This window comes from Durio zibethinus, chromosome 6 (assembly GCF_047325235.1).
Source record: "Durio zibethinus cultivar Kanyao isolate XHJ-2024 chromosome 6, ASM4732523v1, whole genome shotgun sequence".
NCBI classification, from domain to species: domain Eukaryota; kingdom Viridiplantae; phylum Streptophyta; class Magnoliopsida; order Malvales; family Malvaceae; genus Durio; species Durio zibethinus.
Window position 1 is genome coordinate 4,658,679 of NC_143167.1, and position 19,083 is coordinate 4,677,761.

At 35.1% G+C, this 19,083-nt stretch overlaps 4 protein-coding genes across 16 annotated transcripts; all 4 read right to left on the bottom strand.

The window, feature by feature from the left end:
• Positions 1–550: 550 nt before the first annotated feature.
• On the bottom strand, positions 551–3,459 carry LOC111284996 (Excinuclease ABC, C subunit, N-terminal). Its single transcript, XM_022874194.2, has 4 exons — positions 3,075–3,459; positions 2,517–2,655; positions 1,720–1,853; positions 551–1,638 (listed from the first exon to the last, which is right to left on the bottom strand). Exons 1-4 carry the CDS (start codon positions 3,428–3,430, stop codon positions 768–770), a joined length of 1,500 nt encoding a protein of 499 aa, XP_022729929.2. The 5' UTR covers positions 3,431–3,459; the 3' UTR covers positions 551–767.
• A 554-nt stretch (positions 3,460–4,013) lies between these two features.
• LOC111284997 (Methyltransferase-related protein) lies at positions 4,014–6,582 on the bottom strand. Of its 3 annotated transcripts, XR_016342730.1 has the most exons (4): positions 6,330–6,582; positions 6,100–6,246; positions 5,635–5,715; positions 4,014–5,550 (listed from the first exon to the last, which is right to left on the bottom strand). XR_016342730.1 is itself a non-coding variant. In XM_022874196.2 (3 exons), the coding sequence occupies exons 1-2, from the start codon at positions 6,483–6,485 to the stop codon at positions 6,142–6,144; spliced, it is 261 nt and encodes an 86-aa protein (XP_022729931.1). In that variant the 5' UTR covers positions 6,486–6,582; the 3' UTR covers positions 4,014–5,715; positions 6,100–6,141. The 3 variants fall into 3 exon arrangements, 2 of the variants coding, with proteins under 2 accessions (XP_022729931.1, XP_089618050.1); XM_022874196.2 differs by having other exon boundaries at positions 4,014–5,715; XM_089761924.1 differs by having other exon boundaries at positions 4,014–5,729.
• Positions 6,583–7,182: 600 nt separating this feature from the next.
• On the bottom strand, positions 7,183–13,138 carry LOC111286449 (P-loop containing nucleoside triphosphate hydrolases superfamily protein). Of its 11 annotated transcripts, none has more exons than XR_016342725.1 (13): positions 12,008–13,138; positions 11,163–11,908; positions 10,916–11,028; positions 10,687–10,806; positions 10,511–10,598; positions 9,886–9,977; positions 9,697–9,801; positions 9,173–9,282; positions 8,483–8,570; positions 8,318–8,353; positions 8,137–8,225; positions 7,930–8,041; positions 7,183–7,850 (listed from the first exon to the last, which is right to left on the bottom strand). XR_016342725.1 is itself a non-coding variant. In XM_022876410.2 (13 exons), the coding sequence occupies exons 2-11, from the start codon at positions 11,902–11,904 to the stop codon at positions 8,142–8,144; spliced, it is 1,578 nt and encodes a 525-aa protein (XP_022732145.2). In that variant the 5' UTR covers positions 11,905–11,908; positions 12,008–13,138; the 3' UTR covers positions 7,183–7,850; positions 7,930–7,973; positions 8,137–8,141. The 11 variants fall into 11 exon arrangements, 3 of the variants coding, with proteins under 3 accessions (XP_022732145.2, XP_089618047.1, XP_089618048.1); XM_022876410.2 differs by having other exon boundaries at positions 7,930–7,973; XR_016342722.1 differs by having other exon boundaries at positions 9,697–9,977.
• A 142-nt stretch (positions 13,139–13,280) lies between these two features.
• SIP4 (SOS3-interacting protein 4) lies at positions 13,281–15,750 on the bottom strand. The gene has a single exon (XM_022876417.2). The coding sequence runs from the start codon at positions 15,137–15,139 to the stop codon at positions 13,886–13,888; it is 1,254 nt and encodes a 417-aa protein (XP_022732152.2). The 5' UTR covers positions 15,140–15,750; the 3' UTR covers positions 13,281–13,885.
• Between the last annotated feature and the right edge of the window lie 3,333 nt (positions 15,751–19,083).

Below are 19,083 nucleotides of genomic sequence, written 5' to 3' on the forward strand. Positions count from 1 at the left end.
TTGTGAAGCTCCAAGCTCGCCGAGTTTCTTGCAATTTGTGAAGCTCTTATCATATATGCCGCATTTACTTGGGCTCATTCGTGCCCTTTGATCATTCACAATGATTCAAAAAATGCAGTTCTTCGGGCAACAGGTCGTGATACTGTCCCTTGGCGTTCCTAGAGAATGCAACTCATGGCAGATGGTCCTGTAAACTCTGGAGAGAATCACACTGAAAATCTGGTAGCCTGGATTTGACTTCAGAACGGCGCTTCCTTGGAGCATAGTTTGTCCCTCTTATCTCTGTGTCAACTAGCTGATATCGAATGGCGAATTTGGTTGTTTTCTGAGGTATGTCTGCGAATGTTAACCTCTTTAATGAGTTGTTGTGAATGCCTTAAAAGGTTCGACAGAATGTGTTGGATGGGCTTTTCTATCTTTTTTTTTTCTTTGGTTACTACATTGTTTTAGCCTCAAGTAGACATGAATTAGCTAAACAATTGTAAGGATGGGGGAAACAGAGTTCGAGCTCGTTTTGTTCGGGTCCGTTCATTCTGGTAATGCTTCGGGATTCTTGTTGAAGTTTGTATTTCAACTTCACTTACTAATAAAATTACTGTCTTTCAAAAAAAAAAAAAAAAAAAAAGAATACTCTTGTGGCCTGCTTAATCCTTCTCTTATCATCATTATTGTGCCAAGCATTCTATACTTGGACAAAGCTCAAGTGAGATTAATCCTTCTCTTATTATCATCATTATTGTGCCAAGCATTCTATACTTGGACAAAGCTCAAGTGAGATCTATGATCTCTGGAGAAAACACAGAAATTCTTTTCTTTTTGGTGTGTGACCTGACTTTACAGACGGGAGGTGGGGTTAATAAATCTATAAATTCGACTTCATCAACAACAGCAGAACTAGGGAGTTGATCTTCAATAACTGCAACTTCAGTTGTCAATGGTTTCAATCTTGTCCATGGTTGTTGATCAACATTGGCTGCCACTAAAGCTGCAAATTGCTTCTGATTCGGACATTCCTTTTCAATATTGCTTATATTGGCAACTTCAGCTGTTTTTCCATTGGATGAGTCCCCTAGTTTTTCACATTCTTTGTAAGTAGTCGACAGTTTCTTTCCTACCAACAGTTGTGGATCTTCATCAGCTTCTACAGCATATGTAAACTGCTTCGTCCTCAAAGACTCCCCCCTAACAGTGCTTGTATCTGCACATTCAGCAGCCTCTACCAAGGGGAGGGCAGTAGCAATTGAGGTCACGTTACTGGTTGGAGAATCAATAAAAACATATGACTCTTTATTATGTACTCCAAGAGTGGATGAGTCCCCTAGTTTTCTCGTTCCATATCCTTCAATGTATTCAAATTGATCATGAGAAGCCTCGTTGATGCTGCTATGAGAATTATTTGCAGAAACATTAACCACCTCATCTGGATATGTTTCCCAAACAGTTTCACATGTATTATTGACTTCATCAAATTCATCTAAGTTATCACAATCATCTTTGTATTCAAACTCATCTTGTTCAGTATAACAGGGAAGCTCATCCATTGAGCAAATTCGAAATTTCATCTGCTCTGGCAAGCTTGGGCAACAAGCAGAATGCTCTCTGTATTTGGTTGAGAAATAGTTTACTGTGATGTTCAAGCTGATCGAAGAACAGCATCACACATTAGTCAACCACCATTAACCTAAGCAATACAGTCTTGGATATAAAGCAAACACATACCTCTGCCAGGCAGGGAGGGTAAGCATCGTATATGCAAGTTTGATCTTATTGGCTACTCCAGAGAAGGATTTAAAAGTTCCAGCTGCTTGCCTTACTGCCAATGATTCTTGAGGGTGCTGCCAGGCCCACTCAAACTGCAGGCATCAACCCATTAGAAAAATTCTATACGTTAGCATCAAACATGGAGCAAAAAGACCATTAGATAGTATTATGAATAATTTAATCTGGAGTTCAGAAATTTTCAAAATTGGAAGCACTGTTCACCACTCAACAATATGTCTGAGGTAAGATGAACTTCTTACAAAGTGTCAACAAGCTGACTTTTCACCAGCACTATTGAAAAACCACATTTATATATAGCACCTCATGAACTAAATGGTGGACAACATAAGACAACAAACTTTCACAGTAAACTAGATAAAAACCCAAAAAGAAAAGCCTAAAAATTTCCTGCCATGGCAAGAGTTCATTGAGAGTGAGAAGATTCTGCTGCAGGTGCTGGAATAAGCTAAATCAAATACCATAAAAATAAAAGATGATCCCAAAGCTTGAACATCAAGGTAGACAGTAGCTGTTGGAATTCCTTGTTAGAACAAACAAGTTGGATTCTGAACTCATTTACCCAAAAGAAAATCAACAAGGGATAAATAATGTGACTTGTGAGATAGACCATTCATAATCATATGGCATTTCAAGCATACCCAGGCAGTTTTCCACTAAGGTCAAAAAAATGCTGCAACAATTTAAACTACAACCATGGCAAAAACTATATAAACAATTAAGAGAACATTTATGACCTGGAGAGCAGAAACGTTTGTTGGAAAACCATAAATGCATACGACCATCTCCCAGGGGCGTTTGCTCTTTGTCCTCCAAGCACCACTCGCTATTTCCCCATTATGCTGCCTAATCCGACGCCGTGGGTTCACAGTAAATCTGCAAGTGAGCAACACTGACATTAGAAAAATTGTTCAAACTTTTTGCTTAAACTTGAATTTTTAACTCGAGAACCTCAAATCAAAGGAAAAACATATTGAGAGAAAAGGATCGAACTTTGAATTTCAGATCAGGACCAAGGAAAAATCGAGTTAAAACTGAATTTACTCTGGAAGGCATCAATGATGTGAATATGAATCCAATCAAATCCCCGACATGCTATGTATAATTAATACAATTGATAAGCACAAAATCATAAAGCTGAACGGCTGAACCTTAAAGCAATCAAAACTAGAAAAGATCGAATCTTGAATTACTAAAGACAAGAAGCAAAAGCACCCATTAATGTTGAGATAAGAAAGAAATAAAATGAGCCAGAAGATTAAAGTAGGATTAGGAAGAGAAGAGTAGAAACTGACCCGACATAGGTATGGCCTTTATGGCGAGGGCTGAGAGAGGTTAATAGATAGCAAGCGAAGAACCCTTTTCCACGTTTGCCCTCATTTTCATTTCCAAAATCTCTAATTTCTTCTTGTTTTTCTCCTTCAAGATTCAGGCTTTTGATGTTTCGTGTTCTCGACTTTCTCTGCTTGAAGTAGGTGACGAGGGATTTCAAGTCCCCCGCTTCACTGTTTCTCTTTCTCGCTTCATTGGTTTTCCCCTTTCTCATCTCTCTCGGACTCGCACTCTCGCAGTCTAACTCACTGACACACAACGGATTCGATTCGACCGTTGAAATTTGGCCTTTTAAAGTAGTGGCAGCACATTCTTTCATTTTCTTTCTTTTTTTTTTTTTGTGTTAATTTGAAATACGTTACGATACTATATATGGCAGCTTTTTCTTTTGAATTACTAAGAAATTTTCTATGAAGAAAGTTCAATTTAAATTTTAAATAAAAAATATATATTTCTGTTCAAATGAATTACTATTGTTTTATAATGGCCAAAATAAAAATTACTGCTATTGTTTCATACTACATTGGTTGTAGATGTTTATTTTTAGCTTATAAGATACTAATAATTTAATTCAATTTTTTTTTATTTGTTATAAATGCAAGCATGATTATCGTGGTATTCAAACAAATTCCATTACTCTTCCCTTATCTAAAATCAGCTGAGGAATCAGTTTCAACCAAACTTAGTCCTTTTAACTTTGGTCTCTTTCTGTCAGGATTGCTTGCTCATAAGTAAAGGAGGCCCCAATTTCACACGTCCTAACTTAAACAATCAAGCTTCCTCTTTGCCGCATATGAATGTGAACTTCTTCCACTCTTGGCCACAAACTTCACCAAACCATCACTTTTGGCAACAAAGTTCCCTACATCATTTTGAGAACTAGACCTGACTTGATGGAGATTTGTGTAAAAGGCCCTGAATAAGCAATTGTAAAGCTAGGTCCTTCAGGCTTATCAAACTCAAAGATATTATAATTGTCAATAGAATTATTTTTGGCAGGACTTTCCGCCGTGGTATCTTCAATGACACAGGATTCACAACGCATTTGACAACGTTGCCAGCCATATTGTCTTTGGTGAATCATCTTTGTCTTGACCTTCAGATTCAAGGGAAGAAATTGATGAAGAGGTGGCAGAAGCTCTTCCAGTGACTTGGATTGATTCACAGGACCCAAAGGCATATGAAGACTTAAAATGTCTTTGTTGATTCATCAATTGCTGATTTTTCACTTGAAAAAAACATACGAAGGAAATTTAGAAGTCATTCCTTAAGCAAAAGCTAGTTGAGGAATGGATCGACACCAAGATTTTGAGTGTCCATTCTAACCACATGGAGCACAAACTCTAAGTTCTTGTTCATGCTTAAATTGAATCCACAAACCCTCCTCATCACTGATATATTTAAATGTGCAGAATCTTTTGGCTGAGCTAAGTTGGAGCAACGAAATTGATGATTTACTTCTTACAACAAAGAAATCTTGGACTCCAGTTCCTGTATTACCTTTTCCAAATCTCCACGCAATTTTCTTAGTTATAAACCTTGATTTTCAGCAACCAACGCTTGTATTTTCACATGCCACAACTTTTCAATTTCTTCCTGCAACTTAGTGATCCTTAACTTGATTTCTACATGTGTAACTTCAAGCTCATCAATTTGGTTTTGAGATTTGAGATTGTGCCTCTAAAATCAGTTGTCAAACTCTAATCTTGTGAAGACTTTTCTTTCTGAAGAATATCTATGTTTTCCCTGAGTTGTGAGCTATCTTTTTCCATTTCCTTGAAAACTCTTTCTTTTTCAGCTAATCTGGTCTCAAGATTCTTTCTTAGCTCACCAAGTTTTTTGCTTTGATTTTTAAGCTTTTCATTTTCCAGTTTCAACTGTTCAAATTCCTCCTCAACTTCACTAACTACATGAGCTAAAAACAAACCTGTGAATGATGTTCATTGTCAAGTTGATCGCCAGTTGCCTTGAACAAATTAGTCATCTCTTCTGCAAGATTTCTAAGCATATGCATGATAAAAACTCAAAAAAACCCACTCAACCAATAAGCAACCAGGAGAAGAAGGATTCATACTAAAGAAAAGAATTTTTAAATAAAATTGATACCAGTGCATAGTTACAAATATGTTGTCAGTGACAAACTGCAAGTTTAAAACCACCTGAACCTGATATATGCACAGACAATTCAGAAACACCAAGATCCTTAATCCCAGTAACATTTCAAGTTTTCGTGAATCAGCATGTTATGGATTCGGTTATATTTCTACAAACAAGAAGTTGCATACACGTGTCATATTCTGAGTAAACTGAAATACATATTTCCAATTGCTTTCATTTGAATAGACCAGTTCAACAACCTAAGAAGTTCCGACCCTTTTACAAAGGATGAAGATTATTAATCATTTATGATCCAACCGACTGGCGTCCTATCCTGGGAAGCTGGATCCAAGAACAAAGTCATAATCTTTCACATTTTATTTTCACAAAAATGGTTAGTTGGTAGCTTATCTAGACATCAGATACCTCTCGTAACATCAGCTTGAGCTCGACACCAAAATGTTTGCAGTCAGAGCAAACACGCAAGGAAATGAAGAAGTTTGACAACTGACAAAGAAAGACTAGGGTATAATCAGAAATCAAATTGAACCAATAATTAGCAATAAAAACAAGAAGATAACGGACCAAGTTTCACAGCATACTAAAAATATTCTCCAACAAATATAATTTTCCACAAATTGAGAAGAAAGTTCATTTATTTACTGTCAATTTTAGACCCAAATTACAATCTGTAAAATAAGTGTACACAGAACAAGATCCAGGATTCATATACAACAGTAGTTGTTGGGATACAGGTAATCCTAAATTCCAGTAACAATTACAATCACCAGAGACAACAATAAGAACCCCATCATAAAGTCCACAACAGCAATAAGAAGATGGGTTTTTTTTTATTTTTTGCAGAAAATTTGTTGAATCGCCTAATCAAACCTGCTCAACTGTCGGCAAAGGAAAAAAAAATGAAAACGGAGATCAAGTGGAAAGCTTTGAGTTTGAGGAAACCAAATGCCTCCACAAGTAACGACCACTTGCCATGTCAACACATGTCCAGAATCCTGATTCTATAGCTGTCCGAACCTAATCAAACAAATTGAAGCGTTTAATTATTATTAAAAGAGGAAGAAGAAAGCATCGATGAAAGGTGAAGACAAAGTGGAAACCTTGGAGAAGGAAGAGAGGGAGTTGTTGGTGTCGTTGATGGCGGTGTGGGGATCATCTTCATCGTTAGTTTGGGGCTGAGATTTGAGGTTTCTAATGACGAAAAAGCCGGCGAGAGTTGCGGACAGGAAAATCAGGATCAGCCTCAGCGGACACATTTTTCAAATTCCCAAACCCCCAGTCTCTCTCTGTCTTCCTCAATTTCAGAATTTCACTAACAAAAAAAGCTCCTTTTTTTTTTTTTTGGTTAGTTTCTTGTGGGTAATGGTAATTTAGAAATGCGGCTGATTCATTCTTGATTATTGGATGGATTCTGCATTAGGGTGTAGTTGAAGTTTTGTCAAATTTAGTGGGCGTTTTCGCAATTTTAGGCACGTTTCTTTTGAGAGAAACAAAAATGCTACAGAAAAGAAAACAAATCAAAGAACAAAGTTTTTTTAACAGAAAAATCAAGATTTGAATCTAATCATTAAAATTAAAAAAAAATTTCTATTATGGATGATCTTTCAATTCTAATAAAATATTTAATTTAAATTATAAATTTATTAATTAAAGTAACATTTTAAATAATTAAATGTTACATGTATATATATAATTTTTTAAATATCAAATTAATTAATAAATTTTTAATTTAGACATCATATTAAAATTTTAAAATTTTTCAATATTTTATTATAACACAAAAATTATTCATAACATTAACATTACCCATACGTCACATCACAAAGCAGTTTAAAAAAAAAAAAAAAAAAACCAAAGTTGAAAGTGCCAAGGCAATCCAACTTTTTGTATACCCCAACTAGGATGCCCGCAGTAGATAATCGTGCTCGACCTACCTAATTCGAAAAATTAATGTGAAGAAGGTACGTTGAGGCCATTTATTTATCGAATTAAAAACAACTTGTGTTGTGGAAATAATTGATTGGGAAATGAGGACATTAACTTAATTCCCCTACCACTCTATTGCTCAAATTGGGTATCCATGTTAGGTGAACCCTCGTTCACACATCCCACAAAGCATCAAGGTCATGCGTGTTGACAAGGACTTCCATTCACCTCCACAACACAAATTTGCTCCTAATCCTATCGGGGCTTTTCCCAATCTTTTGACTTGTATTAAGTCAATAGCATTTTTAGTTGACCATGTTATGTCCATAGCAATTTCACCCACTACATAATAATTCAATAAGTTTTAAACCACAACTTCGTTTTGGAAATACAAGCTCATTCTAGCATCTCCTTCCTTCTTTATACTGGCAAGAAAAGATCTCATCCCTAAGCTTTGTTTTTAGAAACTTCAAGATAGATGCAACCAAGTGACTGAGACACCCCATCAATACCTCTCTATAATAACAACAATTCCTGTTTTTCATCTTTGCTGATTAAATAAAGTTCCAGCTGAGAACAAAGACAAAACCAGGTCCAAAGCTCATGTAATCTCAACTACTCTACTTCATCCTGCCTTTTAGTTTCATCTTCCCATTGCCTACTCTAAAACGGTTGCATCTGCAGTAGGATACGTCCTGCGAGGAAACACGAGTGCAATTAAATAAGAAGCAGAAGAATCAAAAGTATGAGTTGAGGTTAATGTTCAAGACTTACATAAAACTAGTTAAAAGGTAAATCTGTCCGGTTGGAAGCCATTCCTGATGCATTTATTAGTTAGTATATATCAGGCAATTACAGGCTTGGGAGAAATTTCACCAGTTATGATCTAAACAAACAAAAAAATTTTAACTTCATGAAGTTGCTAGTTAGAATTACAGAAGACAAGTAAATTGAAAAGAAGCAAAAAAAAAAAACCCTTGCCATAATTAGATCTTGGCAAACCGAGCAATCTTAGATAGGACTGTTCTTAAACTTCGGATACCAGCTCCAGATTTTGAGCTCACCATCATCTGAAATAAAACCAAAATCCAGTTATTTAGGCCCCCTACTAATTTATAACTCGTGGAACCTCAAAGAGGTAAACAAATTTGTTTCTTCATACCACAGGTTGAACTACAGATCTGTTTGCCTTGAGGCTCTGCAAAACCAAATCAATTTTAGAAACTGGTTAGTTTCAAAGGAATAAGGCTTAGTTTGTTGCTGTTGTTAGTCTCAAAGGAAAACATGCTAATTACAATGAAAATGTACTTGAATGCATAAAATTCACCTCTTCAATATGCGTTGCACGACGTGCCACATCAATTGGGAACACCGTATCTGTCTTGGTTAAGACAATCTGGTATTTTGTTTGAGATCTGTATATTAATAAATGAAAAATCAACAAAATAAAATACGTGCAATGCTCCTAGTGTGGTTTATGCTTGTTCCCTCTATGCATAAACAAGAACAGACATGCCAAATTGCTGCATAATCATACCATACTGCCTAAGATAGCACCAGACTAGCAAATAAAGATCTTACAGCCTCTTTCCTCTTTACCAAATAATGGATCTTCATTCTCAAATCTTCACTGCCAATAGAAAGTGTCAGAGATTCAGTGTATATCCCCCACTCCACCACTACTGAGGTAGTCTTGTTCTAAAAATGATGTTGTCTTAAGGCTTAGCCCACCTTTGAGCACACACTCATACAAATCCATATGTTGTACAATAAACTTTGATCTACTTCTTATCCACGGAAAGGAGGCATTGGTAAGAACACTCAAAGTAACTAAATTAGACACAACATAGGCATAGGTATGTAAGTATTCTAGATGCAACTGTAATACCAAATTGATACAATGAGAAAATGGGGCAGACATTAAGTTTCCTCTTATTTACATGCCTTGTACTTTTATGCTAACAAAATGGAAACACAGGGTCAAAAGTCACCAATTTAAAATGGAGAAAATGTTTACCTTTCCATTAAATCAATGAGTTCTTTATCTCTAGGCTTCATGCCCCACTTGGTATCAATGAGAAGGCATACTCGTTTTAGACCAACTCTTGTTGAAACAAACTCCTTCACCTGCAAAGTTTAACAGTTTACAACTACCTTAATTGAGCCATACCTAATTGCTTTTGACAAGAACGAAATTACCAAAAAGGGAAAACCTTCAAGCCTACACCCAGATTCTTTAACTTAGTCATTTTTCAAAGTTTCGACTCACAAAACTTTTGAAACCAATAAATTCAGCCTCCCACCGTTTAGACATGTTTACCAATACACACAAAACTTCCCAAACACTTGAATGGTTCAGCAACAACAAATATCTACGTATCCAACTAGTGGCTAAACAACTCATGCCTCAGTAGCAATCTGATAATTAGTGACAATCACAGATTAATTTAGGTGTTCCACCACTAAGGTGTTAAAAAATCCTACCATTAAATCAAAAAAGTGGTTACAGGAAAAGGTTGGGTTCAGAGATCATGTACTCACAAGCTCCTCCCATGCCTCCTTAACTTCTTCCTTTGCATAGGCAAAGCCATAGCCAGGCAAATCAACCAGGCAGAGCTTTGATCCCAACTTGAAGAAATTAATAGTCTGCAACAAAACAGCTTTTGAAAACTTTGAAAAAGAGATACTTCCAGGAATTTTGAACATAGCGTTTAAGAAAAATGAGAGCACTTGAGTATGGCCTGGTTTGTCTGATGTCCGTACAACACCCCATTGTCTGGTGAGTGCATTAAGTAGTGATGACTTCCCAACATTTGACCTCCCTAACAAAGGCAATAAAGATGTATCATTCTTAAAATGGATATACATATATAAGCTTTCTAAGACTACAACAAGCTGTCATATGGGACATCAAAACAAATAATGACCAGATAGTTTGCAAAGTCTCGAACCAGCTTAACAGAGGCTAACAAGATAATCCCATCTCTCGAAAAAAAACTCATTACATTGGATTATGAAAAACAATACACACTGCAAAGAAATAAAATCCTTCCAGCAGTTTTATTGTAATCCACTACAGAGTATCTTGAAAGGAAATTGCCTATAGATACTGAGAGCATGGTATGCTATAGCTCCAGGAGCACACCTTTCCTGTTAAAGACTTAGAATAGCCATAGGCTGAGCATTATAGACTCTTTCAATTGGTGAGACATGAGACATTAACATGTAATAACAGGAAACATGAACCCTCAGGAAGCCATAAATCTAATCAAAAGAATTCAACATGGAGAGTACAAAAAAACCAGAAAACTGCAAAACCTAAAATAAGGAAAGACTGAAAATTTTAGCTGTCTACCTGCAAATGCAATCTCGGGAATATCAGGAGCTGGAAATGATGATGAAACCTTTGCAGCAGCATAAAACTGCAACTTGTTCCTAAATATCTGCAAAAACATGGCTTATAGATGAAAACACTAAACAGCAGCAAAGTGAGTAACTTTTGGCTAATTGTCACATTAATCACAAACATACATTTTCCTCAATGCGTTCCCTTTCAGAGTTGGTAGAAAAAGGGATATTATCTAATGGGGCAGAAAGCTCAGTGTTGTAGCCTGCTCTCTGGATCTCAATTGTGCGTCTACGACCTAACAACTGTAAAATTAAAAAAAAAAATTCAAGAGTCATAATACAGAAAAATGATGGCATGAAAAGATGGGGACATGTAGCCCAAACATCTCAAGACTTTGAGCATACAAATTACATTATCTTCCACAAAGGAAAGGATAGAGGGACTGGGCTGTATTCCACGGAATTGAGCATTCTTTGACATGGCAGCATTTTCCTCCAAATCTTTTCTCTTCTCTTTTCTACTTTCTAGAAAGGAATCAAGAAACAACAATACCAAAGTCAAAAGAAATCCACTTCAAACAAGCATAATTAGAAGAGCGTAGGGCATTGCAAATATAACAACTCCAGACATGTTGGAGAAAGCATAAGGAAATACTGACCATAAATAGCAATGCCATCATCTAGTCGCTTGTTTGAGATATCATAAGGATCTAACCGAATGACCCGCTTTTTTTTCTTTGGCTTACCATCAAGAACTTCCGAATCATTATTTAAGCTTTTCTTATCCGGAACTATTTTCTTGGCAGAAGTCAAAGGAGAAGCATTGATGCTCGAATCCGAGCGCTTACTTGAGTTGGCTTTGGCTTTGGCATGTTTCTTTGGTGAATCATTTGAAGCACTACCCATTCCATCTACCTCCTTTGCACTTCTGCCAACATTCTTAGGATTACGAGAAGTAGCTTTACTTATAGAAGTAACATCCTCTAGCGTAGGAGAAACCCAGATTGAACGAATTGCTTTGCCATTGCTTTGTTTCCCTTTGTTTAAGGCACCTTTGACCATCTTTCTATCTGTTGCCTCTACATTCATATGAATCTTATATGACATTAATTGGTCAGAATCAACTCGCTTTCTTCTCCTATCATAATTTAAAGCTAGAGGTTTAGTATGCTTTTCCTCAAAATGAACCTCTCCATCATCACTACCTTCTGCAACTCCATAGATATTAGCAGTACGTTTTCTACTTTTAGTTTTAGAGCTCTTCCCACCAACAACACCACCCTTTTCAACACTATTTTTAGTTCCTTCCCTGAAAATGTAATTCTTTGGTTTCCCCATGGCAATCTTTAGTTTCTTATTCAGTTTATACCTTAAGCCTGCCTCTTCAGACATTCTCAACATCCCACTTCACCGAAACAAAACCAAACACAAATTAGCTCTGGGAACAGAACTAAAAAGAAAAAAGAAAAAAAAAAAACCTTTGGACACGGAAATGATGTCGTACCTTTGGAACAGATATTCTTCAGTTTTGTTTTTCCATGAACGGCTGGCTACCTTTCTTAGTGTCTTTTTCCTGCCCTACTTGGAACTTGGGAGAGCCGAGAGGAAGTGGACCAGATATTGCCCCTGAATAAATTAATTGGACCATACACTTATGGACTTAATGCTATATTGCAAAAATGGTGGCCCATAAATTTGCCATTGAACTTCTTTTTGGGCCATTTAATCTCAATTTGGGTTTTGACTTCGGCTGGTAGAGAGTAAAAGCAAACAAAATACCTTGCATGTTGCAATTAGGAACTTCCAAGTTTTCATTCCACTTGGCTCCTCTATTTACACACAATCTTAAATTTTATTTTTATGTTCTTGAGTAAATTTGATTTCCCAATCTATACTCATCCCTAGCTAGTAAACAATCCACAACATGATAATAGAAAGAGGAGCAGAGGCAGGCCACCAACCAATATAAAAATTCCAATCATGAGAGGAGGCTAGCTTCCAAATCCATCTCCACTTGTTTGACTACTATTCCTAAGCACCAACTCTGGTTAAAATACACTTTCTCAAGTCGAATTCCCAGAAAGAGAGAGAGATTTTCATGTCATGAGGAAAATTTGATGAATAAGACAATGAGATGATGATGGAATCCGATGCTTTGATGAAGTCAAGAAGAGCAAAGAGAGAAAAAAAAATTGTTTTTCTGTATACTGAATTACAAGTTTGATATCGATATTTGAAATAGTTTAAAATAAAAATCTTGGTTTATGTAATGGCCAACTGTGCTCCTCTATTAATAGCAAATCAATTGATTCTGGCAAAGGGTCCACAACCAACTTTTTGATTTGGTGCATTATTCTTTCTTTGTCAGAAAATCGTTGAACAGGTGGCTTAACCACTGTGGTTACCCCCTTAACTTTGTTTTACATTGCTTTATGTATACATGATTCGAGCTGCATTTAAGAATTCAAAAATGTATTTTTCATTTACAAAACAAGCCCCGAAACAAAGTTCCATTCACCTTTCCCAAGTACAGCTTATATAGTGAGCAATCATTGCTCATCCGTCTGCCAATAATATTACCAGTTTATAGTACATAAGAACACCATTTGATATACTGACCAAATCCGATGTATCCAATTCTTAATTCTGTGTCTTTCTGGATGCACTTTGCTTGCATCCGAACAATCAGAATTATGTGCATAATATCCTAGTAAATGTCGTTAATATACTCAAGAATCACATTCAAGGAGATAAGAAAGAAAACAAAACAAAAGGGATATATAAAAGAAAATTCATTAAATTTACTATAAGATACAAATAAATTGAAGTAAAAAAAAAAAAAAAACATGAACGCTCATGATTAGGAGGTGGAGAATAGAAGACATCAAAAGACGTACATGAAATGATGTGAGTACTTGCTGTCATCCTTCCATTCTTTATTCTCTCTTTGCTGCCCTTACGCACACAAAAAAGGTCTATACAAGAGAAATAAAATAGTTACAAGTAACATAAATAACTTTCACTCATCTTAATTTATTCCAAAGTACTGCTAAGATACATACACACAAATACAAGCACAAAATTTTAACTGGAATTGGTAGTAGTAGTAGTAGTAATTCTCTTTTTTCTCCTGGAAGACTCGACTCATGCTAATGCGTCGAGGGAAGTGTCCATTCTGTTGTTGTTAGTGTCTTTCTTTCCTCTTCCTTCAATTTTTTTTTCTTTTTTTTTCCCAATTTCACACCATTCATCCCAATAATAATGCAGAATGCATTTGAAATACACCGATGTAGAAATTAACCACGCACGACTGTTGTTAAACTTTATGTTTGTTTCATGTAAATCATGGGTAATTTACCGCCCAATCTTTGACGGGGAATTGTCAGTTGCCTGCCACCTCCTGCCTTTCCGCTAACGCAGGCCTGATCTTGCTGTTCCAAATATCCTTGTAGCACCAGGCATCACCGCCTGTTCTCTTGGCTTCCACCACAACCAACTCATCTGTTAAACGGTAAACATCAACCGCTATCCGCAAATTTCCGTTTTGCCCCTCCAATTCAACGCCCCATTCTTTCCTCCTCTTCACCCTGAAACCCTCGGCTTTGGCAACCTCCTCCACTTTCTCCACCAATTTCTCCGGCGACTCTCTTAATACAAAGCGTTCGCCGTCACTGACCGAATCATGCGAGTCATAGAACAAACCAGACAGGTCTAAGCCGGATGAGAATGATATCAAATCGAATGCATTCAAGCTTGTAACCTGAGGTTCATCCTTGTCTACCTTGACATGCTCCTCATGGAACTTAGGCTCCTTGTAACCCTTCCTGAACCATGGATCCTTGAGGATCTCATGAATCGTGATCCTTGTGTCGGGATTCGTATCCAGAAGCCGAGATAGCAAGCGTTTGAGATCGCTCGACATCCATTTAGGACACCTAAACTCACCTTTGTAGATTTTCTTGTACATAACCATGAGATTCGGATCATTAAAAGGCAAGTAACCTGCGTTTAACACGAAGAGGATGACGCCGCATGACCACACATCCACCTTAGCTCCATCATATCCTTTCTTCGCCAAGATCTCCGGTGCCACGTAAGCTGGGGTCCCACACAAGGTGTGCAACAGCCCGTCGGGTCGGATCTGATCGGTTACGGCACTGAGACCGAAATCGGTAACCTTCAAATTCCCGTTCTCGTCAACAAGGAGGTTTTCAGGTTTCAAATCACGGTGGAATACCCCGCGGGAGTGGCAATACCCGACGGCCGATATGAGCTGTTGGAAATACTTACGGCTGAGATCTTCGCTGAACCTTCCTTTAGCAACCTTAGCGAACAATTCTCCGCCTTTGACGAATTCCATCACGAAATAGATCTTAGTTTTGGTGGCCAAAACCTCGTAGAGTTTGACGATATAAGGGTGATTCAAGCGACTCATGATGGAGATCTCGCGCTTGACGTTGCACATCAAGCTGGTGCTGGACAGCTTCTTTTTGTTGATGACCTTAACGGCCACGCTCTGCCCAGTGCGGACGTTTCTGGCATGATAAACCTTAGCGAAGGCGCCGCAACCGAGGAGCCTGCCGAGCTCGTATTTGCCGAACAGGGCATTTTCTGGAACATGTTCGATCTCTGGCATAGATGGTGGAGCCAGAGACCGAACCGGATCGGCGAATTCCTTCAGCAGAAAAAAAAAAAAAAAGGAGATTAATAAAATATACAAGCGGAAATCAAAGATTGATTTCCCTGCCCCCAATATAGCCTTTCAAAACACACAAAAACTGAGGAAACAAATTGAGATGAGAACAGAGAATTTTTGTATATATGGAGGTCTGTTGTCTAACTTAATGTTTTCAAGTCAAGGATTCGATAGAGAGCGCGTGATTGACGGTGGAAGTTTCGGGAGGGTGGGTTGGCTTAGCTAACCCATGTCTTGGACAGGGGATTTAATTACCATTAATTACCATGATAAGAACATTTATCTACTACGCGGGAGGCGGTACAACGTTTAATCCCTTTTTCTTTTCGGTAAATTCCGCGATTAATCATTTAACTTTGATTGATTTTTTATTTTAATCATCAAAATATGAATTGTTAAGTTTCATCACTAATATCTTAAATTATTGTGTTTCAGACACTCTACCATTAATAAAAAAACTGAAAATGTCGATACTAAATAGTGCAATCATATCATTTAAAAAAGATAACATGAAATGATAAAAAGAAAAAAAATAAGATATATCTTTTTGGTATTTATTTACTTATATTTTTTGTACGTTTTTAAATAAATAAATATTAGTTTCTGGCAAGAAAAACAGTTGATTACGCGATTAGCAGCAAATAAAATTAAACAAATAGGAAAAAAAATAAAAATAGGCTGGGATGGCAAAAAAATATTAAACAAATTAAAATATATATATATATATATATGTTGGTTGGGCAAGCAATCAAATAACCTTGAGCCAGATTAAAGTTCTAGAAAGGGAAAGGACTAAAACCCCATTCTTTAACATTAAGAAACTGATTTTTTATATTAATTAATATGTTATTAAATTTGGTGTTTGAAGATTATATATTTAATAAAATTTATATATGTAATATTTTTTTAATTAAATAAATAATAAAATAAGAAATTTAAGTATAAATTTAATATTTTTAACAATATTATCATTAAATTATTAAATAAAATTTATATTTTATGTATTATCAATGTATAATATTATATAATATCAATAAATTATATAATGATACATTCATTGATACAGTTAAAACAACAATGACTTTTATCAATTTTTTTTTTTTGCTTTTGATCTTTTATTTTTATATTAATTAATTAATAATTTTATATTATTTATTTCCATAACATTTTGACAAAATAATTAATCTCTTTATTGATATATATTACAAAGTGAAAATAATAAGTTGTAATAATAGATTTATAAACTCAACTGAACTAATAACTACTCAAATAAACAAATGTAATAACTATATAAATATTAACTCCATTGATGATTTATGGGAATGAGCACCCAAAATTTTTTTTAAGGATCATACATATTTTTTTGAGAAACTAACTTTGGGTGTTATGATATTCATAGAGGAAGATATTCTAAGAATTGCAAAGCTTAGGCGTTTCAGACTGTAAGTGGGCTTGTCCGCTGCTTTGAAAAAAAAAAAAAAAAACTTCTAATTGATAAGTTATTCACACATTAAGGTTTAGTAAAGATTTTTATTAATTAATTGATAAATATATGTGATTAATTTCAGCTACATGACTTTTTTAATGGTTGTATCATGTCATGTGAAAACTGATATCATACATAATAAATTTAAAACATTTTTTATTCTTTAACGATTGGATGATGAAAATAAAAAATAAAATATAAAAGATGATTAAAACATAATATTTTATAAAATAAAAAATTACGAAATTTGATGAATACTTTTTTTATTTTAATTTTTCTTTTTTTTGTAAATGGTGATCATTACCTAAAACGTGGCAGAAGATTATTGAGACACGAGTTGACAACAACAGACGAGCAGCGTGTTCAATACGGACATGACGGTGCCGTCCAACGGGTGTGAACTATTTGCGTACATGTTAAAAAAAACAGAGATGGGGAAGGATAAAAGAAAATTAGTATATTCTTAATTGGAGTCTTTTTTTTTTTTTTTTTTTCCTATATTGTTTTGAAGTATTTTTATGCATGATAGAATCACAACAATTTAAACCCATTTTTTGGCCTAAAAAAAGTTTAAATTGTTTGATTCAATAACTTTACAAAATCACTTTCTCAATAAAAAATTTAAGATTCAATGCTAATTCTTTCAACGCATATTTGTCATAATTTAGCCTAAAATCGATTGAAATTATATATACAATGGAGTTCATAAAAGCTATAGCGGTAGTTTTAATAGTGTGCCTATGCTTTTGTGGAAATTCAAATTGTTTGAAAATTTGATTAGTAGTTTACGAATATCCTTTTTAAACCAAATTATGTGAATGTGAAATGTTCAAGGATTTGGATTGTTAGGTTTGACGCAGTAAAGATCGGACACCACGATTCATAATCACGTGGCAGCCATAAAAACAATTTCCCCAAGGGAACCGAGGACTTGTTTTTGGGGGTGCCAGGTGACAACTGTCAGGTATGGATATCTTGTGGAAGCTAGATGGTTCCCTGGGAAACTGGATCCCTATCATCATCAAGCCTTCCCAACTTGTTGCATTAGCTTTCGTTGTTTGATTTGTCAAAAAACAATGCGTGGCCTAGCTTGTTGACGCCGTGTATTGAAAAATTTCACGTGACTAATGTCCAAGTGAAAGAAACTTCACAGCAGCTGCTGGTCCCAGCTTTTTCTGAAGCTTTTGACATTAATCAATAATATTTTTTTTCTTAAAAAAAAATGATTCATTTTCTTACCATATTAGAAAGAGAAAGGTTTGCCTTTCTTTTTTTTTTTTTTTTTTGGTGCCAATAAGTGGCTTTTAATTCTTTGTAGAAATTGTAATGTTTAATCTTTGACTATGTTGAGGCGACACATGCTTAATTTCTGTTACTGCTACATCAACAATGTTCATGTGTTTTCCTTCGTTTTACAATGAAGCCAACGCAAAAAGTAATGCTCCATCCCTCCAACAAGTATAGTCTCCTGCCGACGTGTGGGAGGTTCGACAATCTTATTATATTGGCTGATTCGCTGTCAACGTCTGCGTCGTCGTTTCAACCTGCTAATTAAAAGAGTTTGTATCTCTAACTAGGTTTTACACTTCACCGTTACACCACAACAATAAACCTTCATAAAATTTCTTTCATTTTGGCACACGAAGTTGACCAATTTCTGTGAACATTTGTTAACTTGTGAGTTAGACAGTTTTTTTTTTTTTTTTTTTAACTTTATATCACATTTTTAAGTTTTAGTATTTTTTTTTTAATATATAGAAGATAGGGAACTGGAACTAAAGTTTTTAATTTAATAAAACATGCACTAAAAATTGAACTTAATGCATGAGTGTGTTTATTTTTATTTAAAATATAATTTAATTTATACATGAGAAAAATGATTTTTTCTCAGTTATTCTAATGAGAGTAATACATAAGTTATTCTAGTGATATAATAAACTTTAATTATACTGTTAATTGAAGTACTCTTCTCATTAACTAGTTAATTCTTGCTCGACTTTAACTTTTGGAATTTTCTTTTTGATTTTCTAAGTTTTAAGAAGTTATTTTAGTCTGACGGAATGAGAAAGTTATTTATTAATAAAATTATTTTTATAATAATAAATTAATATAATTGAAATTTAATCAAAAGTAAAAGGATAATATAACGTTAAAGAAGTTAAGTAACCTTTATTTAATCACTTATTTTTTTCTAATGACTCAAATCATTTTTAATAATTTTTATACTAAATCACTTTTAAATTTTTTCGAAGTTATATTCATAATCAAATAATTTATATGAATAAAACTTGAATCTAAAAATTCAAGACTCTATAACCTCTTCCTTGTCACTAAGTGACGATTTCATTGGCGAATCACTTTTAATTATTAATAATGGAATACAAATACAGATAATAAT